This window comes from Phalacrocorax aristotelis, chromosome 1 (assembly GCF_949628215.1).
Source record: "Phalacrocorax aristotelis chromosome 1, bGulAri2.1, whole genome shotgun sequence".
NCBI lineage: Eukaryota > Metazoa > Chordata > Aves > Suliformes > Phalacrocoracidae > Phalacrocorax > Phalacrocorax aristotelis.
This window is the reverse complement of record NC_134276.1, coordinates 135,705,017-135,730,562: the sequence shown is the minus strand read 5'-3', so window position 1 is coordinate 135,730,562 and position 25,546 is coordinate 135,705,017. Positions and strand designations below refer to the sequence as shown.

At 43.8% G+C, this 25,546-nt stretch overlaps 1 protein-coding gene across 1 annotated transcript; it reads left to right on the top strand.

Annotated features, from left to right (window-relative positions):
* YBX3 (Y-box binding protein 3) lies at positions 1 to 25,546 on the top strand. Its single transcript, XM_075111067.1, has 9 exons — positions 1 to 449; positions 4,309 to 4,372; positions 6,100 to 6,133; positions 11,045 to 11,134; positions 11,796 to 11,918; positions 18,256 to 18,350; positions 23,646 to 23,817; positions 24,464 to 24,564; positions 25,022 to 25,546. The coding sequence occupies exons 1-8, from the start codon at positions 149 to 151 to the stop codon at positions 24,527 to 24,529; spliced, it is 945 nt and encodes a 314-aa protein (XP_074967168.1). The 5' UTR covers positions 1 to 148; the 3' UTR covers positions 24,530 to 24,564; positions 25,022 to 25,546.

The following is a 25,546-nucleotide window of genomic DNA, read 5'->3' as shown; positions in this document are numbered from 1 at the left end:
GCGAATCCCGGCGCCGGCCCCCGCTGACTGTGTTAAAACTTCGGCGGGGCCATTTTGGGGGCAGTAAGACCCAGCGCGGGCGCCAGGGACACCCGCCGCCGAGCGCCGCGCACCCACCCGCCCACCGCCCTCCCTCCCGCCAGGCACCATGAGCGAGGCGGCGGAGACCGGCACCGCCAGCCCGGCGCCCGCCACGGCCGCCGCCGCCGCCGCCACCACCACGACGACGACGACGACGACGACGACGACGACGGCCGCCGCTGCTGCCGCCGCCCCGGCCGGAGCCCCTGCGCCGCCGTCGCCCGCCGCCCCGGACGCCAAGCCCAAGAGCCCCGTCAGCGCTGCCGCGCCGGGCGCGGCTGTTAGCGAGGCGGCTCCCGGTGCTGCTGCTGCCGCCGCTGCCGCCGCCACCACAACCACCGCGGCTGAGACGGAGAAGAAAGTGCTGGGTGAGTACCGGCCCCCGTTCCCAACTTCCCGGGGCACCTGCGACGGGCGCCGTGCTCCCCCCGCCCGGCCGCCCGCCCCGGGCAGCACATGGCCGCCGCCCGGGGCCCGGCCCGGCTCCCCCCGCTTCCCCCCCCCCCCGCGGCTGTGAGTCAGGCTGCGCTCGGGGGAGGCGGCCGAGCCGCCTCCTCCTCCTCCTCCGGCCGGGACGCCGACTCGGAGTTGGGCGGGAGCACCTGTGTGCAGCGGCGGTGTCCGCTGCCCCGCCCGGCCCCGGAGAGGCGCCCGGGGCCGCGCACCGCTTCTCCGGGGCCGGGCGGGGATCGCGACTGAAGCGCAGCCATGTTGACGGGCTTCCCGGCACCTGCCGGCCGCCCCCTGCCCTGCTGGGGCATCCCCCCTTGCAAGGGGGTGGTGGCAAACCATGCGTTGCCCTCCTTTAATCTTAAGGTCTTTGCATAACTTTTCTATCTATAAAGAATACTGCTTCAATAATTCTTCTAGGATTAGGGTTTTGCTTTTGTTTTTTGTGTTTTTTTTTTTTTTAAGTCTCTACTTTATTAGGAAAGAGGCAAGTGGAATGCCGAGCTATCTCTGCGCTCTAGTGCAGCGCGTAGCTGGTATGGTTCTTTTCTTTTTATGGTGATTAAACAGGATGAACCTGTTGAAAAGGACAAGATATCGATCAGCAGTTGAAATAGGGATCTGCTGTTTGTAACTGCGTACCTTTAAGAGGTTAGTAAGGCAAAGCTGTGGCTGGCTTCTAGTGCAGTCCCGAACTTCACTAAGGATAGACAGCATCTTTGCTTCTGGAGAGAAAGGCTGAGGTCTTACTGCAGCAGGTAGAGGAGCCGGGTAAAGGATTTCTCTGGAGCTGAGGTAGGAAAGATTCTAGTAAAACAGAAACTGGAGGTACAGTTTATGTGAATTTTTTTTTCCACCCCACCCCCATTCTGTTAAGTGATTTGTCAATAATCAGTCAAGGCACATCCACATCTGTTGGTATGTCTGGCTGCTTCTTGCCATAACATGGCTTGTTTAATCCTTGGTAATGTTTTCATCTTGTTCACCTTGCTATTGCTTGAGGAGGGGGGAGTGAAGGCACAAGTGCCTTTCCTGGTCTAGCAGGAAAAAGAGAACTGCCATGTTGATGGCTTTGCACATGGGCCTGTTACTATGCAAGCTTTTTAGCAGGAGTTGTAAGGAAAATGATCATTGATAATGCTAATTGAATATGGACTTATGTTCAAGTCCACCTCAAGTGTCCCTGTTGATGGTCTTGTAATTACATTTACTTAAGCCTCCTTTTACAAAGATCCCATTAGAAGCAAGGTCTGATGCTGGCCTAGGGCATCTAAATGTCTGACTTCTAGGAATAAGGATAAAGGTTAGCCAACCTTCTTTTTTTCTCTTGGTCACAGAGAACTTTGGCTTGCCTTGTTAAAACTAATGGAAAGGTTATTTTGGCATGGTTGGGAGTGGCTGATGATTGTTTCCTCTGATAGCATCAGAGTACAGCATCTTGTAGAAATACATGGGCTTTCACTTCCTGGTGGGATAGGAGTTATCATGTCAACTGCCTTCTCTGACTCTTCAGTGAAACTGGCTATGGTTTCCTCTGGACTTGTCTTCCTGCTTGCCTGATTTCCCTGCTGTGACAGCTCAAGCTTAACGATGGCTGCACCACTGCCACATGGATGTTCAGTGTCATGCTATTGTGTCTGATGATCTCTTTCCCTGCCCCCCGGTAATGATTAGGGGAGACTGTAAGACTAGTGCAGGTAGGGAATGGTGTTTCCCCAGTATACTGTTTTAGGGAATACATTGGAGACTCGCCCCTGGTCTCTGGCAGCTTGTGCAAGCAAAAGGAGTAATGTTGCCCTGAAGCTGTGTTTATGTACTTCCATTTATCAGCATCCAGCCGGTCATGTAGATAGTTTTGACTGTCTCTCCTTCCACCAGCTTTCTGACTCCTCTGAGAGTTGTCATGAGTTTTCCTAAGTTTCTCAACCTCTTCCTACTCTGACTGAAAGAGGCCAACAGACTCAATAGCTATTTTGCAGGGCAGGGAGAGGATGATGGTGGGGGAATCACTGTGTGTATATATATATAAAGGGAATCACTGAAACCTACATGTGCCATTGGCACCTGCTTCTGGCCCCCATTTCCCCCCCCATCTTCTTCCCCTGTTGACTTAGTGCAATAAGCTCTTTCATGTAGCCAGTGCTTTTGTGGTAGCAATAAGCATCTGTACCTAGTGATGTCCTCATGAAACTAAACCTTAAAGCACAACTATAAATGTTGATGCTAGAAACAGTAAAAGTCTTCGAATCAGTGCTAGGCAGTGAAACTTGGGGTTTTTATCTCTGTAAACAAGAAGTCTTGGGAATGGATGCTATAGTAGGTAGAGTCCTTTTCTCTGTCTCAGTCTTAGCATGGTTTTGCTGCTTCTAAATATGAACATTTTCTGCTAAAATTGTATTAAGACCAAAACCTTCCCTTCTAAAAGTGCAATGAGAAATGGCCTATTATTAGTCTAAACAGCAGCAACAGCACTACCATGGAGTGCTGTCAGCAAACATTCCTACTTTAGCCCTGTATTCAGGGGAGGAGGAAGAGGTTGCCTCTTTTTTTTGCCTGTCAGAGCGGTATATAAAAATGGCAAGACTGCGTAAGACCAAAGGTGTCTAGCTCTGTCATCTCCTAGGGGATGTTTAGGGAAGAATGAAGGTGTAGAGCAAATGAAGGTAACAATTTGCAATGTGTTCTTGCTTCTAGCAGGCTGGCTTGGACTTATCAATTGGAGATTGTCTCTAGACTATTCTTCTTAATTGCCTCTCGAGTTCCTCCCATCCCCCAAGTAAACGTAAGGTTTTTAACAAGCAGTCATCTGTAGGCAACTAGACCCCTTTCAGATAAGTATGATATAGATTGCTTAGATTGTGGTCATGCTATGTAATAAGTAACATCTACTAAAATCTAGAGCCCAAAATTCTCCCTTTCCTGCAGGTTTGAAAAGTACAAGTTTGTGGTTTCCACCCAGTTGCTTAGAGGGAAGGAGAGGTTGAACTACCTGCACTGCTGTTGAGTTCCTCCTACACGTACCTGTATATTGGAGGAACAGGTTTCGCCAGATCCTGTAAGACACTTGGTATGGTTTCTAAGTAAGATGCTGTTTTGGTGTTGAGATAGGAGTTTGTCTTGATCCTAGAAGCCTTGGAACGTAAAGTTGGTCAGTTTGTAACTGGTCAATCACAGAAGGTCTACAGAAGTAGGAATATATGTATAAAAAACAAAAAAAATCCCAATCATCTTGTGGGGTCTCTTTTGGTTAGAGTGTTGCTGACAAAGCAAGAAAGAGCTTGTCCAAAATAACGATGTGCTGCATCTCCACTGGAGAGCTGCATGGTGCTTGATACTGCTTCTTTGGCCAGTTCTGGTTTCCAAGGAAGATAGGAAGGGTAACTCTGAGTGAAAGAGAATACTTTTAAACAGCTTTCTTCAGCTATGTTTCATGTCTAGCTACTAAGCTAAAGAGAACTGATGAATGGCAGTGGGATTTTCAGCTCCACTGCCCATTTCTGGGATAAGAAATAAAGAAGGGATGGGTGGCCAGCTCTGAAAATAGAGCTGGACTTCACTCTAGATGCTGTGCATTAAACTCTTGGCTGAAGAACAGCAAGTGAAAACACTGCTTCCCGCTACTGCTTTAGTATCAACTGAAGTGGGAGATGAAGGTATGCTTTGAGTGTTAAGGGAGCCCAGTATGTCTGGTTGTGACTTCATGCGGAGGTATAATAGTATTTTTGTAATATTCTTACTTTGTTATGTTTTAGAGTAACTTTAACTTTTTCTTTCCAGCCACCAAAGTTCTTGGCACAGTCAAGTGGTTCAATGTCAGAAATGGATATGGCTTTATCAACAGGTATGTTTAAATTGTGATGGTCATGTTTATACTGCCCTGAGGCTCATTATACAGGTAATATGCCATGCGTTAGTCAGGTCCTCAGGTCCCTGCTGCAGTTACTAAAGTTCATGCAGTTGATGGCCAGATTTGGCCAGGCATTCAGCAAACTTGGATATCATCTCATCCAACATCCCCCCTTCCCCCTGAAGGTTCTGTGTACGGGGAGAAAACAGAAGGGGTCAAAACTCATTACAAATTTGATCTGTTACTTGTTTCTCATGTTTACTTGTACTACACCATTCACGAGCTGTATGGTCTTTCATGACTGCCTGGCTTTTTTAAAGGTGCAAGTAAGGTTGGAGGATGAAGGGAAATACTTTTGGATAAAAATTCAAGTGCTAACTGATTGGTCAGAATACCTACTCTAAATATATATTGAGATTCTAATGTCATCTAACTGAAGATATTCCAGGCCTGGGATCACAGACATTATCTTTCTGTATCTTTTCTTCTCTTTTGAACATGAACAAACCTCTGAATGGCATTGATAATCTGAATAGCAGTAAGAGATACTGATCACAATCCAACCCTAGGTTTGAAAGACCCGTGCTTCCAAGTTACTAGAGAAAACTTGGCTTTTAAGGCTGGAATATCTGTGGGATTGAGGGGCTTAAATGTCTTGTGTGCTTTATGAAAAACAAAGCTCCTGCATGGTGAATGCTTGTCTTGCAAAAGACATACCTGGCAAGTTATCTTTTTTTTCGTCCTGCAAGTCTTTGAGCTGTTGCACAGCAGGTAGATTTGGGTAAGTTGGACACCTGTAGAAAGGGGTAGGAAAGCCCTGTTTTATGGATCTAAAGCCAGTTCTGGTACAGTATTAGTCCCAGACTCTGGAGACTACTATCCAGTGTTATGTAAGGTTAGAAGAAAAGTTTGAAAGACTTTAAGAGTACTTCCTAATTCATAGCAGTTCATATGAGACCCTTCAGCTGGATATGGTGTAATAACTTGTTGTGCTGGACTGAAGTAATTGTAGACTTCAGTTCAGGAAGAAAGCTAACAAGTTTTGAATTATGCATTATCTTCACAAACTCTTTGACCTACCTGTTTCTTCTGCAGAGGAGGAATTGAGTGAACAGGCGGCAGGGTCTAGGCTCTTTCTGTTGTATGGGAACACAGAATCAAGGTCTCGGACCTGTCTTCATGTTTTGCATGTGGAAGCCTGAACTGGCTGGCCTAATCCAGGCAACCTCATGTTCATGTCTGTGTCCCCCTCCAATGGACTCTCCTAACACCTCTTTTGCATGGTTACTTTGAGTCTCACTGAAAGGAGAGCTCTGTTAACAGCTGTGGCCAGTCCTGTTGATAGTCTTGCTTGACCTCTGGAATAACAGCTCAGGTTGCAACCCATGTGGAAGTTTTTTTTGGGGGGGAGGGGGAAGATGGGATAGTGAAAGGCAAGCAGCCCTGACTCTGCCCTGTGTCAAAACAAAATATTGAATGTTCGCCAGAAGAGTTCAGAGATCCTCACCCTTCTGAGGGATGTGGAGTCCTTTCTGCTGTCAAGCATATGACCCTGGAAATTCAGAGCAGGGTCTTGGTAGCACAGACTTACGCAGAATGTATGGAATCCAGGGGACGTACTACAGGCTGGGGGAAGGCAGGTTCCTCTTGTGAAGTCAGGGATTTCTATTTAAGTCTCGTTAGTTTAAACTCTTTTATGACTTCTTGCTTTCTTTTTGCAGAAATGATACCAAAGAAGACGTGTTTGTTCATCAGGTAAGACAGCAACAATTGTATTTGGAGATGTGCGCTATGATAGGTTTCTAATGCAACTTTCTGAAATAGCCGTTCAACCTTGTCCTGGCTTCTTAGAATACTTACCACAAATACATTGAATGGACATGTATGAAATTTTCAGGGAGGAATATTAGAGTATGTTTTCCTTCTCTCTGGAATTATAACTGAAGAAGTAGGTATTATAACCCTTCATACTTTCTTTTCTCTGCTCTGATTTGAACACTGAAGGTTTTTTGAGCATGTGTTTGGTTGCCCCTTCCTTGATGAGATGACTCCTCTGTTTTGTAAATACCTTGCTACATGTTGTCTGTCCTTCTCCTCCATTTCCTCGTGCTCCTTGTCTTCTGTTTCTTTGTACCCTCTTCATTTCCAGGTCTGTTCTGTCTGCCCTCCCTGGTATTAGAGAGAAAGTGATCTAGTCTGGCTCTTGACCAGCCTGGGTTGCCATCAGCTGTTGCTACATGAGGCAGCTGCTCTTGGGAAAAAGAGGAGGAAGGCTGTGTGCCAAATGTGCCCAAGCAGAGAGAGGTTGCCCAGCGGCTTGTCATTGGTTAACTTTCCTTGAACTGTCAGTAGACTGTTCTAAGTTTATACTGCAACCCTCAGGTCACAGGCAACTAATGGGAAGACAGAGGATGCTGTCTCTATGCTCGTATAAACTGAGTAGTTGGTTTAGATCTGGTTTTACATCACCTGAGAATTTCACTTCACCAGAAAATGAAATACTGCCCATAGAGCTTCTCCCATATGAGATGTCTGTAGGCCCATGTCATTCTTAAAAGCATGAGCTTTCTCTGTGGAATAAGTGGCAGTATTCCTGGTTACATTTGATGGAAAACTTACCTCAGAGTTGGTGACATGTGCATGTGTAGTTGTGTTAGACATGCTGGTCAACATCGACAGTTTAGTTTTTGTGGCTTCATGACTAAATAGCCTGTGACAACTGTTTCTTTGGGTCAAGGGGTGTAGACCTGTTACCCCTAAAATGAATGAAGCTGGGACAGAGTAAGTCTAGTGCCCGTATTGAGTGAAGATATCGGGAAGCGTACACAGTACATGTTCCTGGGTCCAGTTGGTGGACTGGGAGCAAGAGCTCTCAATGCACGTGCTAATTTCTAATGGTCACCTTCCTTCCTTGATGACTGTGCATACCGATACAGATAATGCATCCACATCCCAATGGGAGTGTGTCCAGAAGAAGGTGGGAAGAGTTCTAGTAATGGAAACATGTTCTGGATAGGCAGCACTCTAAAACTACCTTGAAGACAACTGAGGTCTCCCTGAGCCCTGTGAGAAGATATCTTGGAAAGTGACTGTTGTACTGATGACAGAGATAACATGGATCAGCTGTTATTCTGCTTGGGAAGGCTGCCTGTGGAGACCCAAACAGCGACAGCCCACCGCAAGCTAGTATTACCTGTCCTGTCTTATCTACTTCACTTGTTGAGGTTATTCACCTAAATGTAAACTGGTGTGTCTGTAGTTTATTTCTCATTCTCCTGTGGTTGAAAAACTTTTGTAGTGATCACTGAGCAAAACTGGCTTGATGTTTCAGAAATACTGCATCACATATAAGCTTGCATCCGATTAACCCTGTTGGTGGGCTGTGCATGGCAAAGTAGATGCTTCCAGCGCTGGCCTGGGCTGGTGGCAATTGGGTGTTCCTCAGCTCTTCCACCTCGAACTGTTTCTGTATGTGAATGTGCTCATTACCAGGGCCTGGGGCTTTCTGGCTGGAGCTCCTGGCCGAGCATTTGGCTCGGCAGGGCCAGAGGATGGGCCTGCCTGGCAAATCCTGCTGAGAGCTCCCTCTCCATGGTTAGTGCTGGTTCTGCCCCTCCTCCCTGTGCCTGTCCCGGGAGGGGCTGGATTACATGCCTAATCCCTTCAGAATAAGGCTGACCTAGTTGAACAGATACAGCCTCCTCCCTGCCGCCCTGGCACGCATCCGCAGTGGGGAGGGAACAGGCCGATCTCATGATTGGAATGGGGGTTAATGCTTGCTGTCTGGCTATTGGATGCTATTTATAAACCTAGTACAGATTAAAATGCTTTTCTCTTTAGGGCATGCATGGTTTGCTTTGAATTAACCCTTTGTCTTGTGGGGGACCCAAGCAGTGTTTTGGGGAAGGGCAGTCCTTCACCTGCATTGTCTTGCTTGGGTCTTGTTGAACCAGCTGGACGTGCAGGTGCTATCTAGAGCACTGTGTGAGTTAGAGGTAGTGCAAGCAATACAGATCAGATCCCTCAATCTGATCCGCCTTGTGGGGTAGAGTGTGTTGGGGGGCAGGGATCTTGCAATTTAGCACCATTAAAAGTGTCAGTAGCCAGAGAAGTCCTGTTTAACTCCTCCTCACTGCTTGTGATTTAAACTATGCCTCATTAATCTCTTCTGCTGCACAGGTCTCTTTCTTCGCTTCACTGGATTGTATTCTCTGTAGGCAGCCTGGTGTAACTTTGTTACTGGTGTAACAAATTTTGGCTATTGCTGTGACAATACTGGATGGGCATGTGATATGGTGATATCATGGGGATATGGAAAAGAACTCTTCCAAACAAAACACTGAACTAGCTCTGAAGATTCTAATAGCTGTCTGTTCATCAGTGTCCCCTTGGGAAAGGAAAGGCTCTGTCTTAATTGTTGAGTGCTGTTTGTGTTAACACAAAACATCTGTCTTTTGAATTAAAGAAGCTGGAGCTTCTTTAATTGGATGTTGGTGAACATTAACAGGGAGAATAGTGTTCTCTGTCCTCTGGATACACAGAGTAAAACTCGTTTCACCAAGCTTAGAGCATAGGCTTGTTAGAGGCTTATTTCAGCAATGTTTACCTGCAGCTGAAGTAGTAAGCAGTAAAGCTGTATAGTTTCTGCTCTGAATTCTAGGACTTTCTCAAAATTGTTCCTGGTTGCCTTTATAAAACAAACCTCAGCCTACTGTGTAGCAGCCTCTATTTCCTATTGGCAGGTTATTAGGTTGTAAACCTGAATTTTGAAGTTTCTGTCCATAAAGCTGTAACAGAGCATGTGTAATCCTGTTGAATTTATCTTCCATTACCCTTCTTGGATGATGTTTGAGGAGCTTGATTAATCTTAGGTATACCCTATGAAAAGAAATCTGGTAGTCCTTGCTTCCTCTGCAATTACAAGGAAGGGGAAGGAGTTTGAAATACAGCTTGTTGACACCTCCGTCATATGCAGAGCACAAATCTTATGAATTTGGGTCAGTTGTCTCAGCACAAGTGGTGGTGGAAGAATTAAACCCTTAATTGACAATGAAGATAACTTTGTTATTAGTATATAACACTTATGGAAAAGCTAGCACTTCCAGCTGATTTTAGAAATGGGACAGTTGCACTAACAGGTCAGCAGAAAGCAAACAAAGCTGTCTCAGCTGATGGTGGGTGTCTCTGCTTTGTAAAATAATTCCCAGAAGAATTCATTTGAGCAGCTCATTCTCTTCCTGTATAAAAAAAAAAACCCAAACACATGGGTTGTTTTTGTTTTGGTAGCAATAATATGTACACTCTTGCATTCTTAAGTTGTTCAGGAACGCTGCAGGGTACAGGGAAAGGTGTGGCTAGATGTAGGGCTAAAAGGACATGCTGGCTTACTGCCTGAAACAGAGGGGACTGTATTCAGCAACATTAAGAATACTTTTCCTAAACTGGTCAAGCTTGGCTTTAGACTGATTAGAACTTTGCTTCAGTGGGAAATACTTTTTGGGCTATTGTTGTCTGAATGAACATAGTTGCCACGCACAGGCAACAACTCAGCTGACCTTCCTTCTGCCTGTTTTTCTTGAACTGCAGACAGATATGGCAACAGCCTCTTGTGTTTCTGCCCTGCATCCAATTTCTTAAGCCAGATTTGTGTCCTGTACTTCCATGTGTGCTTCTGTCTACTGGATCTGCACCTGCTTCCTTCATGCTAAAAGACGATGACCATATCAGGAAACTTAAAGTGAATTGGTCTTTAGTAATCTTAAGAGAACTTAAGTAAAAAGCTGGCTCCTAGACTGACTTGTACAATGTGTGTGTTTTGGTTTTGTTTAGGTTTTTTCCTCCCCTGGCCTCTTCAGTTTGTGAACCCTTAACTAATGTACAGATAATAGGGTTCGTCTTGCTAACTGCCTTTTGTGGAATGCTAGAAATACTCCACAGAGTGAATGGCATCCATAATTGACAGGCTGAAAATTGTTCCAGGAGGTTTGAGTGTTCCTGTGAGTCCGAGAAGGTTTTCAACTGGTTTTGATCTGAAGCCATATTGTTAATAGTATTTTGGGGTTTCTGTTTAGGAGATGACAAAGACTGTAATTGTCTGTTTTGGTACTATTCCTGTGTTCTTTAGGGACTCACCTAGTTTTGGGGGGATCTCCCTTACAGTGCTTACGTAAAATGCTCATTTATGTAACTCATTTATGAGTTGTAGTAATTCTTTAGTTACTATGACTTGCCATGATGCCTTATAGTTAATGCCATCTTCTACAAAAATGCTTTTGGTCTTAAGTTCTCTGTAGATGATCTACAGGACTCCTAATGACTGTGAAGGCATGGGTCACACTTGCTGCTGGAGCTGCCTTGGTACAGCTTGCAGGAGATCAAACACTCTGTGTGAACAGAGTTCACACAGAAATATGTAATGATCTGGATATTTAGCAGGCCTGACAAAGTGGGGATCCTGGGGCAACAGCTGATTGATAAACTTGTAAATACTGAGAAAGGAGTAAATGTTTACTCAGTATTGGAAGGCGTGTGGAACAAGAGACATCTATGTATTGAAATATCTTGGTGTGGTGACTGATCTGGTATGTAGAGTTGGGATTGTACCATCTACAGGGCTATGAATGTGTAAGATAATGTATTTTTTTTCTATATCTTCTTTCTTTAAAGACGGCGATAAAGAAAAACAATCCACGGAAATATCTGCGCAGTGTTGGTGATGGAGAGACTGTAGAATTTGATGTGGTTGAGGGAGAGAAGGTGAGATATTATGGAGACTTAGGGGTGTGATCCACCAGAGTTAACATTGCTCTAGTGGGAAGTAACACAGAACCTTAGCTGTGTATCTGGTGTCTTTGTCTAATGTGTTAATCCCTGGGGTGGGTGGCATTCATATAGCTTTTCTGTGGAAGATCTGTTTTTTAAAGGTTTAAGAAGTGTTTCTTGATATGTATCAAAACTCTACTTTAACTACACCATAGTGCTTCTAGAACCTGTAATTTTTATTTCATAGAGCATTTGAAGCTTGCAGCTTGCCCAGTAATCATTAACTAAGGCATATATTGCCCTGAAGAATTTGTCTTGGAGTCACGTAGCTTAATAACTGTTAAGAACCTTTAAGTTCTTTGCAGTTCTACTTTCTCAAACATTTTTTTAGTTTCCTAAGCTTTTTTGAATTTTTTTTAATCAATTACTTCTTGCTTTTTCCTCTGAACTCAGTCCAGCTGATAGGGTCTTAACTCATGAGCATAACTCTTGGTCATGGGGTTAAGAATAACAAACCTGCTTTTTGCATTACATGGGAGGAAGGAATATCTGTAGCTTGGAACTGATGCTAAAAAAGCCTCTTGTTTCATCTTCTCCCTGTAGCTGGTTGTTCTTATCTCACACCACCCTGCTATACTTTGTTTTGGCCTTTTAGGGTGCAGAAGCAGCTAATGTCACTGGTCCAGATGGAGTCCCTGTAGAAGGCAGCCGCTATGCTGCAGACCGGCGCCGCTATCGACGTGGCTTTTATGGCCGCCGCCGTGGACCACCTCGAAGTGTAAGTTTAACTTCTTTAGTGATGGTTATGCTACCTCCTCAGCGGTCTTCTGATCCCCTCATGAGAGAGAACTCAGCTTCCGCACTGGTGCATAATAAAATGGCAATGCCTGACTAAGTTATGAGTGTTCTTTAGTAATAATCTGGGTTCCTCCAGCACATCATTGATGTTAATACTGATATTTTCTATTCTTAGGTGTCCTGTAGGCTCTTCCTTGGCATGTTTTTCTGGAATTTGTTAAAAGTATCTCTTTGAGTATTAAGGTATCTGCTTGTTTGAACAAGTAAATGGAAAGAAATGAGACACTTAAGTGGTTCACCATGCTCTTTACCTGAAGCAAGGGAAAGTATTTATATTACTCGAAGTAGTATAACTATAACTTGGAAGGGTTACTTGGAAAACGGAGTTTGTTTAGAAGTTAATCACTTTTGCAGGGCATGGTGGTAGTTTGACCAACTAGCTGAAACGTCCATGTGTCATCCCTTCATAGGCCTCTGCCTACAGTAGTTCAGTGTAAAGATAACACATTTTTTCTTTAAACTAGCTATGCACCACTGTTCATAACATCTGCAAGCCTTCCTAAGCAGCTTCCCTGCCAGTTTCTGCAGAGGGAGAAGTAAGTATGAGCAACATGACTGTAGTTCTAGCAGTTACCGCTCGTATCCACATCATGCTTGTGCGAAAGTCATGCCTGGAACGATCCAACAAACTAGAACACGCTTCAGGCTTGATTAGCTTTTCTTTAATAGTTGAGTCTGTGATCATCACTTGCAGAAATGTGTGAATGATTCAATATGAGAGTCCTGGTGGAAGTCCCTGCCCAAGCAACATAACTCTCTTCTAATCTTGTACAGAGTTTTGACAGCATGGGGGGCAATTAGAATGAATAGTGTCAAATCCTCCCTTAAAGCCTAGCTGCTTATACTAGCTATCATGAGGTCTTTTCTTTAACCCTGCTGGACACCTGAGCCTTAAATACATGAAAGGTGTTCTTTCTGAGTCCCTTGGAGACAGGTAGAAGCTAGTGCTGGTAACTGATGGCTTATTACTGAGTATGCCTTTTTTCTGTGGTGATACAGTGTGCAGCTTCAGCTTTCCTGCCAAGTGGCAAAGAACTAGGATACTGGGCTTTGTTCAGCTCTTTGTTTCCAGCCTTATCTGCTAGCTCATCAACAGCTACATTCCAGTATTGATTCTGTTTCCTTTTGCTCTCCTGAGATTAAAATCTCCCTCAACTGTCTTTATTGGGAGTGAATGCTTTAGTTGGTGGTATTGGTGTTGTCTTGGAGCTGCTTCAGATTTTAAATGAGCAGACATTTCAGGGCTTAGACAACCCTGTGTACTGCTGAGTATGGAAAGCAGCTGTTTCTTTCTGCCTGAAGAGTAATAATGTGAGACCCAACTTGGACATGGGGAACATTCAGTCTCAGGGTACTCATGCTGGGACATGTTCTCTTGGATGTCTAATGCAAACTCATGCAGCTAAAAATCTGGCTTGCATGTGATACTGTAACACACTTGGATCCTGGTTCTTGAAGATCTACACAAGGGGAACAAACTGATATTGCACTCTTCTTTTGTCTTGCTTATATTTGAGTCCCTAGACTGATTTGGTGTGGGTATAAGACCTTAGCTGTTGTGTGATTGGTGCCTGATGTCCTGTGAAGTCACCTCTTGTTTCATAACATAAAGCGTACTGTTCTTTTCTGGCATCATTGACTTGGGAAGATTTATAGCCTTCAAAACTTGCAAATGATAATTTACGAAAGGACATTAACCTGGGTGTTAATTTCTTCTCATGGTTCATGAGGTTTGTTGGTCCTTCTCTAGCTTGTTGAGTATCCTCTGAATGTCAGGCCTTCCCATCAATGCACTGACTGCTCCTCTGGATTTCGTATCATCTGCTAAAATTAAGAGTAAATGCTGTTCCATTCAAAGATGGTGAAGACCTTAAAGTACAACTCACTTAGCATGCCACCCTAACAGGTAACAAGGTGAACTCTGATTGCTGTGATCTTTCAAAGCTGACACTGGCCAGGCGTGACATTGGCCAGCTCCTTCAACACTCCCAAATGTATCCAGTGTAGTCTCAGACTTGTGTGTGTAAGCCTTGTTTAAGTGATACTTCCTTTTCTTGTCTGAGCTCAGTCAGGAGTTCCTTGTGCAGCCAACGTTGACATTCGGCTATGCCTGCTCAACTTTCTGTATGTTGCAGTGGACCCTTTGTGTGTTCTGAGCTAGTTTGAGGTGCAGCCAGTTCTACTGGGCCTTTCCCACTCAGTTATTAGTTGCCTGAACAAGTCAAAGCTCCACTTTAAGGAATTCTTTGCAGGGACTGCAAAGGAAGGGCTGTGCAGGGACTATCCCTGAAATTGTCCTAGTGTAGGTCAGTGAAACCACTCAAAGTTGTCCAAATATTATTGGCACATCCCCTGTGTGTTTGCTTTGATAGATCAGTTGAGAGTAGAGTGAATCCTTATCTGAAGCTGTCGGTATTTCCTTTTGGAGACTTTTCACTTGCATCAGTTAACACATTTTTCACATTGAAACTGCATGTCTACTGCATCTAGAAAAATGCTTCTTTCTAATACCCTTTTCCTTTTGCAAGGCCTCCTCTTTCCCCTTCCATTCCCATGCCTGTAAAAGGGGAAGAGAGGTAACAATGTCTGTGAGCAATAGCAGTAGGTGTACACTATTCTGTGTGGTCCCTCTACTTGAAGTATTTTTTGGCTAACTGCAGGATATTTCTGAGGCAAGTTTGAGTTGCTGATGGTATGGCACGCTTGGGCTGTATTTGTTGAAAGGATATTTACTCAGCTGCAGGTAACTGTTGCTGCACACCCGAAGGAAAAGGTTGCAGCGTACCCAGGCCTGCTGTGCTTAAAGATCTACTAAGCTGCATCTTGTACTTACTGAGAAGGAAAAAAAAATTTTGTAGTTTGAGGTGACTTTTGACATGGTGGCCTTCTAGGTTTCAAGAACTTTTAACTGATGTCAAAGGAACTCCAGTCCAACCTTGCAGTGCAGCAAGAGTGGATTTATCTTTGTTTATTGGCATGGTTTTAAGTAAGCTGAAGGTGCTAGCTCAAATATGCTTGTACTCTGTGTGTGACTTAATGTAGTCAAAAACAGACTCAGTGTGTGAATTTCTCAAGAGTGAAGAGAACCTGGAGGCATCTGAGGTATTTAAACAGCTCCAGTGGAACTGCATCTGGATTGCACTGAGATTTCTGTGGAAAGTAGAAGTACTTGTTCATATTAGAACTTTCTTAATTGTATCTACTGCAGAAAAGAGGCTGTGCTCTTCACTGAACTGTGACATCATAGATGTGGTGTGGAGCTGTAGTCAGAATGTTAGAACAGGCTATGAATTGTGGAATAACCTTGAGAACTGATGATGTCCTCATGTATATATTGTGTGCATTACTAATAGAAGGAGCCTCTGTAGCAGTGAGTCAGAAAATAAGTTAAATAGTTGGAGAGCTGTTTTGTAGGCTGATGCTATTTCTTGTAGAGAGGAGGCCTGAAAAGATGAATAGTATTATACAAAAGCTAGAGACTGATCTGAAGAGATGTAAGAACAAATGAAGAAGAAATTAGGTGAAGGAGATGGTGAAAAGCTTGTTAGTTACAGTTAATGTTTAAAAACTTTTCTTTGGGGGACAGCAATAAAATTTAGTACCTTTTTAGGGTTAGAGAAATCTGTGCAAGATCTTAATGGGGAATCACAGCCTGCCTGCTATTTTGGTCATCTTCAGAGGAAAATATAGAGTGCAGCAGGCCAGTTTCATTCATCCTTTAGGATGACCCAATGTTTTGTTAAAGTTATTAAACTAAGTTAAAAGGTTCCTGTGGAGGACACCGAGTGAACAGGATCATGTGTGCGCTAGACATGGTGGTGCTTTTAAGAGTACCAGGGAAGCTTTCCTAATAAATGAATCTAATATATTTACTATTAGTACAGAAAACAAGACCTCAGAGCTCAGGTTCTGTTTTCTGGTCAAATCACATCTGTTTCAGTGACTTCTGACAGCATAATTGTTTTTATTTTGGAGCCATACTTCACTTCTGACCAATAGTCCTAAATCAACTGACAGGATACTAGTGTAACATGTTAACTGGATTTCTGTGGTATCACAGAAGATGCAGGAAATTATCAGGACTTCTGGGTTAAGCAATTCAGTTACTTTGCTATTCTGTTTTCAACTGATTGTTTAAGCAAAACCCATTTAAAATACTGACATAGCAACATTCAGTTCAAGATGAATAGAAAAATGTTTGCGTTGGTTTCAAGTAATGCTTCATTGGGTTTAGTCATTCTTCCTGTCACTACAGGAGATGGAGTCTTTTATCTGAGATTCCAATGCAGCCCTCTGTACGGAAGAGTGGACTTGGGCTGTGCCATTAAAAACATGCAGAAATTCAATACTGCCTGTTAAAGAGCTATGAATGCGATGCTGATCATCAAGTGCTACAGGAGAGCTTTGGCTGATGAAAAATATTATGTGCCCCTCCCTACGATTAGGCTGGCTGCTGCTTTGTTAAATTCTGGCACGTTGTCCCTCAGATGAGACCTACTAGGCCTTTGTGGTTTTGTGTTTCTGGCATTGCAGTGCTAGAACTGAGTGCTGATTCCACGTGCGCTTTCTCAGAAATCCTGGAGAAGAGAAATGGCAATTATGCTGGGACGTGTTCCTTTCATGTCTCGCTACTCTCTTCTGTTTCTGTGCTTTGCCAGCCCTCATATGAGAGAGTGAAAGCAGGAGCAGTGTTAGGTCCTTGCTTCACAAAAGGCAAATCAAGACCTCCGAGTCACTGTTGCCACACACAATACTGGTGATGCTATTTCTCACCTTACTGTCTGAGACACTGTTGACCATCCATGACAGGTCTATTAAACTGTAAAGTTATGTAGTACAAAGCATCTTGATATAAACAAGGCAGACTGGTATTACAAAATAGATAGAAGTATAATGCTGTCATAAACTCAGAAGTGTCATTTTCCTTTTGGGTTCTTTGTCTCTCAAATACTTCTCAACTGCTATCAGAGGCTATTATTATTATCTGCTTAGTCAGTAGGAGTTCCTGTGGATATTTACTTATCCTGATCAGTTTTATACATGAGAGAACATGATGGATAATATTATTTATGATCATGGGTTTTTTAAATTGAATTTTGATTTCTCTTGCTCACCTCAGCAACTGACCCTGTCATATTGTTAGAATAACTGGTATAGCTATTTTAGGTACAGCACGTGAAATATTCCAGTTGCCTTTAGGCCATGTCTCTGCTTTTTGAAACTTGCAAAGCTACAAAGAGTGCTTGAAACTATTAATGCATTTTGAGGGTATTTTACTGTGGTGAGAGGAAAGGATTGTCCAGGTTGGTCACTGAGGTTCATTTAATTCCCCAAGATTTCTTGTTACAACCTCCAGCTCTTGTAAAATGCTCTGGCCTTTCTAAAAGCTTATCATCATGTTACCTTAGCTAAAGAAAAGTTCACTGTCCATGCAGCTACCTGAGATTGCCAGTTAAAATAGAGCAAAATGTGGTGGTGGTGGTTAAAATAGCTGTGGAGTAGTACAATGGGAACTGTAAATCATGTAATGTCTGTTTTATTAAAAAAAAAAAAACAACAAACCAACATTACTGATAGCTGACATTAAAAAAAAACAAAACAAACAAACCACAACAAACCAAACTGAAATATAGCCTTATCAGTTAAGAACTAAAGGGGAAGGGTAATCACTGCATCTCTGACAGACTGAAAATGTTGAGTGTGTAGAAGAGTATTTGACATGATGTAGTACAGCTTTTCTGTCCCTAAATTCTTCATGGGTTTGTGGGAGTTCTCTGTGGAATGGGGCTTTGTGTAGAATGAAGCCAGAAGTGGTCTCTGGCAGGTTTCAGCATGATGTCTTTCCATTACCTTTCCAAATTCAGAAGTGTCCTGATCAACAGCTTCCTCTCCATAACATGTCTAGCCCTCACAATGCAATGTCATGTCTTGAAATGCACTTTCGTGTATATCAGAGATAACTGTCAGGTTCTCTGCCTTTCTTGGCAGAATAGGAAGAGGCATCGTCAGGTAGCTTCTTAGCCTTTTACTGTGAGGAACAAGGGCAACGTTATTGGCTCTTGTTCTGTCCTACTCTATCTTTGCCCAAATTAAAGCCTTTTGAGTATCTGCTTCTTTTTACCTGGTATGCTGCTGTTTCTGTACTGAGACACTAGTTTTGAACTCATGTTCAGATCATTGGGCTTTACAGTTAGTATACTGTCTGTGAAATAAGATAACACTTCATCTTTGACTCTTCTGTTTTCTTTTGGCTGCAGGGTGGTGAGGGAGAAATCAAGGATGGGGTCACAGAAGGAGGACAACTTAATCAACAAGTTCATAGGAATCCTACCTATCGTCCCCGTTACCGCAGGTTTGTGCTATTGACTTTGCTCATAATTATGTTTGGATGCTTTTGAGATATATACAGGCTTCATTAGGAGCAGGAAGCTGTATTCCCTGGTATTAATGTGCATGCAAATGGTAGGGACAGTGAGAAGTATTTTAATTATTAGGAGAAAAGTGAGCCACAGGAATAAGGAAATGACCGTAGAATTTGTTTAATGTGCTTATATATTGCTCAGAGCCAGGAATAAGTTGAGAAAGGGCGAAGAATTCTTTGTATCCTGTTAACATCTCACAATTGAGCAACATAATGAAGTGAGTTGCAGGGTTTGTGTCTTCCCAGCTGAACTCTTATACTTTCCTGGACAACTAATGAATCCAAATACCACTTGGTCTGGGACAGGTAGATCCACTGTGTGGAGGGGCAGGGCATGCTTCATAACTTTCTGTGAACTGCAGACAGGTGTTTGCAGCTCAGCACTGGACTAGTAGCTTGTGCACATACAGCTCAGTCCTGTGTCATGCAGGCTTGGTCTTATGCACTGGTGCTCCTTGTAGGTACAGAGGAAAGCCTACTGTTCAGTAAAAACTGAAGTTGTGTCCTATCTCTTACAGGCCGTTAGATTATATGGTAGCATTGTAGTTACCTTGTGGCATCTGTGCTAGTGGAGGGTATTGCTGTCAGTCAAGATGTAAACTTCAGGTTCCTTGAAGGCTCCTAAAGTAGAAGGTAACAAAATAAGATAGAGTTACTTTTGCTAGAACTCTTTGAGAAAGGGGATGCTAAACAGATGGTACAGCTTCCAGAATAATAAGATAAAACTCTTCAAAATGATTGAAGAGAGGGGGTGGAAAGTGTGAAGACTGGAAGTGCCTAAGGACTGAGGCTGGGAGAAGAGACACGTGAAGGCAGATTACAGAGGTCACCAGAAAAATAAGTGGCATGGAAAGGATGGATGAAATTTGCTTTTTCTTCTCGTGAAAGAATACAGTATAAAAAGCCTTCAAATGAAGGAAGTGGGAGACATGCTGAAAAACAAAAGGAGGTTCATAGAACCATAGGACAGCCCGGGTTGGAAGGGACCTCAAATCATCCGGCACAACTTTTTGTGGGAAAGGGAACCTAGATAAGGTTATCTAGCACTGTGTCCAATCACATATTGAAAACCTTCCGTGATGGGGACTCTACCACATTCATGGGGAGGCTATTCCAGTAAATAATTCTCACTATAAGTCTTTCCTGTGCCAAGACAAAACTTCTCCTGGTGCAACTTGTACCTGTTGCCCCTTGTCTTCTCAGTGTGGCTCCTTGTGAAGAGAGAGCCTCTGTCGTCTTTGTAGTGGCCCTTTAAGTACTGGAATACTGTGAGTTCTCCCCTAAGCATTCTGTAAGGAGAAAGACTGAGAGCATTAGGTCTTTTCCTTACAGGTCAGTTTCTCCAGCCCTTTGATTTTAATGGCCCTCCTTTGGACTGTATCCAGTCTGTCTGCCCCCTTTAACTGTGGGGACCAGAACTGGACACAGTACTCCAGGTACAGCCTGATAAGAGCTGAATAGAGTGGCATGTTCACATCTCTCTCTGCTACTAATGCCTCGGTGGATGCAGCCCAGGATCCATTTTGCCTTTGCTGCAGTGGTGCACTGCTGACTCATGTTCAGGTTGCTGACTCGGGTTGTTATGCATACGGTGGATTGTTGGAGCTTTTTGCCATGGGGTGTTGGAGATGTTTAAAAGCTTGCATGAGCTTGGGGGAGACTCTCAAATAGCTAGAAGAGAACACGATTGTGATATCTCTAAACAGGCAAACTGGCTTAAAATCCCCAGTGTGGAAAACAATTGGAGGCTGGGAGGCTATTTGGGAAGTGGGTTTCCTTGCCTTTTTCCCTTGGGATCCATAGAACTGGGATAAGTGTACACTAGAAGACCCAGTAGCCTGTTCTTAGTAAAGATCCCTTGGAGTTCACATGGACACAGATGCTTTCCAGTGGATTATGCTGAGTAAGGTGCCGAGTCATCTGTGTTAGTCATACCTTAAACTGGCCAGTGTAGGATTATTTTCTTCATTTTCCAGCCTTAGTTCTGACATGACCGCTCCAGCTTCCAGCCTTCTCACTAAGGGAACAATTCCATAGCTGAGGAATTTGGTGGAGTTAAAAATATCAGTGTGAAATAGTCAGCCTCTGACTGGCATACCTTTTGAGATGTTGCCTTACGTTATTTTTTTAATGCCTTTAAGTGGAAAAGCTCATTAGGATTCTTGGCTTCTTGTGACTTGTTCTGTCTTGGAGAATGAGTGACAAGTTAAATAATACCCTGGTGTACTTTCACTGGTGTTCTTCATAAAGTCTTTTGACACAGATCCCCAGAGTGTCCTTCTCTGTAACTCGGAGACATCGATTTGGTGGGTGGACTGTTTAGTGGATAAGGAATTGGTTGGATGGTCGAGTACAGAGGGTAGTAGTCAACTGCTCAATGTGCAGATGGAGGTCAGTGATGAGTGGTGTCCCTCAGGGGTCCCTATTGGTACCAGTATTGTTTAATATCTTCATCAATGGCATAGTGGGAACAAGTGCACCCTCAGCAGGTTTGCAGACAACACTAAGCTGAGTGGTGCAGTTGACATGCCTGAGGGTTGGGATGCCGTCCAAAGGGACCTGGACAAGCTCAAGAAGTGGGCCCATGTGAACCTCATGAGTTTCAACGAGGCCAAATGCAGGGTCCTGCACTTGGGTTGGGCAACCCCCAGTCTCAATACAGGCTGGGGGATGAAGGGATTGAGAGCAGCCCTGCAGAGAAGGACTTGGGGTACTGGTAGATGAAAAGCTGGACATGAGCTGGCAGTATGTGCTTATAGCCCAGAAGGCCAACTGCATCCTGGGCCACATCAAAAGCAGCATGGCCAGCAGGTCAAGGGAGGTGACTTTGCCCCTCTACTCTGCTCTGGTGAGACCCCACCTGGAGTACTGTGTGCAGCTCTGGAGCCCTCAGCCACAAGAAGGACATGGACCTGTTGGAGTGGGTCCAGAGGAGGGCCACAACAATGATCCGGAGGCATGGAACACATTTCCTATGAAAAAAGACTGAGAGAGTTGGGGTTCTTCCGCGTAGAGAAGAGAAGGCTCTTGGGAGACCTTATTGTGGCCTTTAAGTACTTAGAGGGGGACTATAGGAAAGATGGACATAGTTTTTAGCAGGATCTGTTGTGATAGGACAAGGGGTAATGGTTTTAAACTAAAAGAGAGCAGATTCAGACTGCAAATAAGGAAGAAATTTTTTACAATGAGGGTAGTGGAACACTGGAACAGGTTGCCCAGCAACATGGTAGATGCCCCATCCCTGGAAACATTCAATGTCAGGTTGGAGGTGGCTTTGAGCAACCTGATCTAGTTGAAGATGTCCCTGCTCACATCAGGGGGGTTGCACTAGATGACCTCTAAAGGTCCCTTCCAACCCAAACTGTTCTGTGACTCCGCTTTTAAGGAGCAGATTCGTCTGTCACTCACTTCCTTCTCTTCATCTTGTCCTTGTCTTTCTATCAACTAGCTTAGGAGGTCAAGTTCCAACATTGAATTTAGAAAGATGAACTATGAAATGGATGTGAATTTTCATATGCATGTTCAAAACCAGCAAGAGGTAAATTAAATAATAGCTTCTTATTGCCCTTGCACTTAATTTCATAGGAATAGCGAGATTGTCCTTAATTGTAATGACTACCTGTTCATGCAGAAGGGATCCATCCTACCAGATGCTGGGTGTAGAAAAGCTTAGAGTAGAGGTGGAAGGGTTGTGGTTTTATCTGTGAATGTTTGCATTTAAGTTGGCTCTCTTATCTACGATTGTGGGAAATGGGGTAATACTGGTGCTGCTGATTGTAGAGATCTGAGCAGAATAAATTATACTCCTGGAAGTGTTCATTAGCATTGGGCAGTCAGGAATAGCACCACACCAAGTACAGTGAAGCACCTGAGCTTTTGCATGTCATGTGGGTGAATCAAGCTGGATAACTTGCTCATGGCTAATGGGAATTTATGCATTTGTGATGCAATTTTTTTCCCTTGTAAGAGGTATGATAGCTTACTGTATCCAATATGACTGCAGAATGTTTCTGTTTGAGTTAACAGATAGGTATTGCTTGCATTTATATACACTAAATCCCATGACACTAATCCTTTTATGTTAGATTCCTTTGGAAAAGCTTAATTGGGATTGGGTAGTTGTAGATTAGCTAAGCCAGCTAATGGGAACTAGATAGTAGGCAGTGACTTTGTCATCACTTTGGGCTGTGTTTTGACAGTTCATAATCATACTTTGTTTATACCGGAAATGGGACCAAATGCTCTTGCATACTTAAGGAATATGGACTTGATAGCTTATAGAATCATAGACTATCTCAAGTTGGAAGGGACCCATAAGGATCATCAAGTGCAACTCCCTGCTCTTTGCAGGACTACCTAAAACTAAACCATATGACTAAGACCATCATCCAGATGCTCCTTGAACCCTGACAGGCTTGGTGCCATGAGCACTTCCCTCGGGAGCCCGTGCCAGTGACTGGCCACCCTCTTGGTGAAGAACCTTTCCTAATGTCCAAGCTGAACTGCCCCTGATGTAGCTTCATTCCATTTCCTCCTGTCGTATTGCTGGTCACCAGAGAGGAGGTCAGCACCCCGCACTCTGCCCCCCTTGAGGCAGTTGTAGACCATTGTTGTAGGCTACAGCATGTATCTACACATTTGAGATGTGACTACATGTTGTAGTTTGAAACCAAAAGCCTCTCTGTTCTCTTTTGGATCACCAATCCGAGAGATCTCCCCTATGTCATTACCATGTTAGTGTTAATGGGGTCCAAGTTGCCTAATGGAGATATGTGCTACAATTCCTTATATGGTCAAGAGGGGCAACATAAGGCAAAGAGGAGAGATCCAGGAATGGTTTACAAATGGAATTGCAATTCCCAGGGATTGCAGCATTAATTATGAATAGGCCTGGACTGGTATATAGCTAGTCCAAGGCTAATTTGGCAGAGTCAGCCTGCATGGCCACTACTGCCTTGTTTCTTCTCCTAGCCAGAAATTCAAATGGGCTAATTAAGCTGATGTAGCTTCAGCAGTGAAGAGACCCAGGTTGCTTGTCTAACCCAATGAAACAGGTCTTTCCCTTCCAACTATATGCCAGCCAAACTCCAAAGGGATGCTTTGCTAGCATTCAAACTTGTTACAGATGGTGCTTGGTTAGAGAGGTTTTTGCTGGGCTAAAATTCTGGTAGCTTTAACCTTCTTGGGCTTCTCTCATACTCGGCACATGTTCCCCTCTCTCTTCAGAGGACCCCCTCGTCCACGCCCTGCCCCAGTGGCTGGAGAGGCTGAAAACAAAGAGAACCACCATGAGGCCAATGCTATGAGTCAGCAGCCACTTCGCCGTGGGTATAGGCGCCCATACAATTACCGGCGTCGACCTCGTCCACCCAGTGCTCCAGCTCAGGATGGGAAAGAGGTAAGCATGCTCCTGGGAAAATGTGGCAGAGACAGTTTTGATGGGGCAAATGCCAAAGATCCCTCTGTCCTGTGAGAGTTAACAAGCAAGTTGGTGTGCTGGAGGAGTCTGATGGCCAAGTCCAAAGTGCTGATGATCGAAAGTAGCTGGTTTCATTGCCTGTTCCTTGTGAACCTCTCTGAGAAGGAGCAGCTTATCTTAAATGGAACCAGAATGGAGATAGGGATTGTTTCTGGGTAGTTCTGAATTGGGGTCACACTGTAACAAATATTTTTGAAGTGGAGAAAAACAGTTGTGTGTTCCAGCTTCCTCAAACCTTCAGTATGTATGTAGTACCAGAGATGGATTTGAAAGTTCCAGATCTATTTCCTGAACTCTTGAATCAGGTGACTTCAGGGAACTGTTCACAAACAGAGATTTTACCTTAATAAGGAAAGACTTTCTCATTCTAGATCTATTTGTGGCAGTCCCCTGACAGAACCTGCTGTGTAATACTGAAACTTAATGTATTTCTTATAGTTAATAGTTTCTGAGGATTCATCTTCCTTCATTATTTTCAAAACTGGGTAATGCTGGCCCTACCACTGAACAGAGGAAGGGTCTGGAGGTCAGTCTTTGCCTATAATAAAGGTTTACTATGTCTCAGACAAAGGTGACTGAAACACCTGCTGAAAATCCTGCTCCAGTGACCGAGCAGAGTGGTGCTGAGTAATGTCCGGCTCCCCAGGCACCTTTACCATCCCTCAGGTAAGGAGTATAGATAATTCCTCTTCTCCAGCTAAAGCAGCATTGTGTATACTTCTAGGACTTGGACTCTGGCCACATACATCCCTTATGTATGGCTTTGTGATAACTTCTGAGTGTGCTGCATAGGCAAACCAAGGAACTGTTTGCTGCTTTCTCTTCTTTCTCTCCTCTGCCTATGTGTCTGTATCTGTCACAAAGTAAATTTTGCTTTATCAGTCTGATTCCCCACCCCCCTCAGAAGATCTGTCTGGTCTATATAGCAATAGCATCTGCTGATGAGTTAGTAGTGTCTTGCTTGAGGAAGATACTGTACTCTCAGCTTATAGCTAGGATAACCTAGCCATGCTTATCCTATCTGTTATGATAACTCCCTCTCCACTTGACATCCCACCTCTTCAACAGGAAAAAGAAACTTAAACAAGTAAACAGCATATCTTTTAATATGGCCTTTCAACAGGTGTCCTAAAATACAACCCAAAAGTAACACCAAAGAAACACTCAAGCAATAAATGGTCAACAGTGATGACAAAAGCAAAGATTTGAAACATCGGAACTTAAAAGAGGAAAAAAAAATACCAGCAGCTGAGATCCAGGGAACGCCTGCAAGATAGATGGAAGAGAGAAAGAGAGCGAGATTCAGAAAAAGCAACCTCCCCAGCTTCAACAGCAACTGTGGGGAATTTTTTTTTTAGAATTTCACTGTTTCACTAGTATTGAATTTTTCAGTTTTTCCTTTGGTATCAAACTGAAAAGAGAAAAAAATCCAACCAAAGAACTGAAATCGAAATTAAATGCTTTTTTTATTGGATGCTGGTGCTAAACCTCCCAGGTGTGATGAGTTTTTTTTTTTTCTGTGCCAGTCCTGCTTACTGCAGGACACGGGGAGGAGAAACTTCCGCTTTCGTTGGTAAGATCCATTTGAAACTGCAGCATGGGTGACGTTCCTCACAAATAAAAGTGATTTCAACTACCAAAAAAAAAA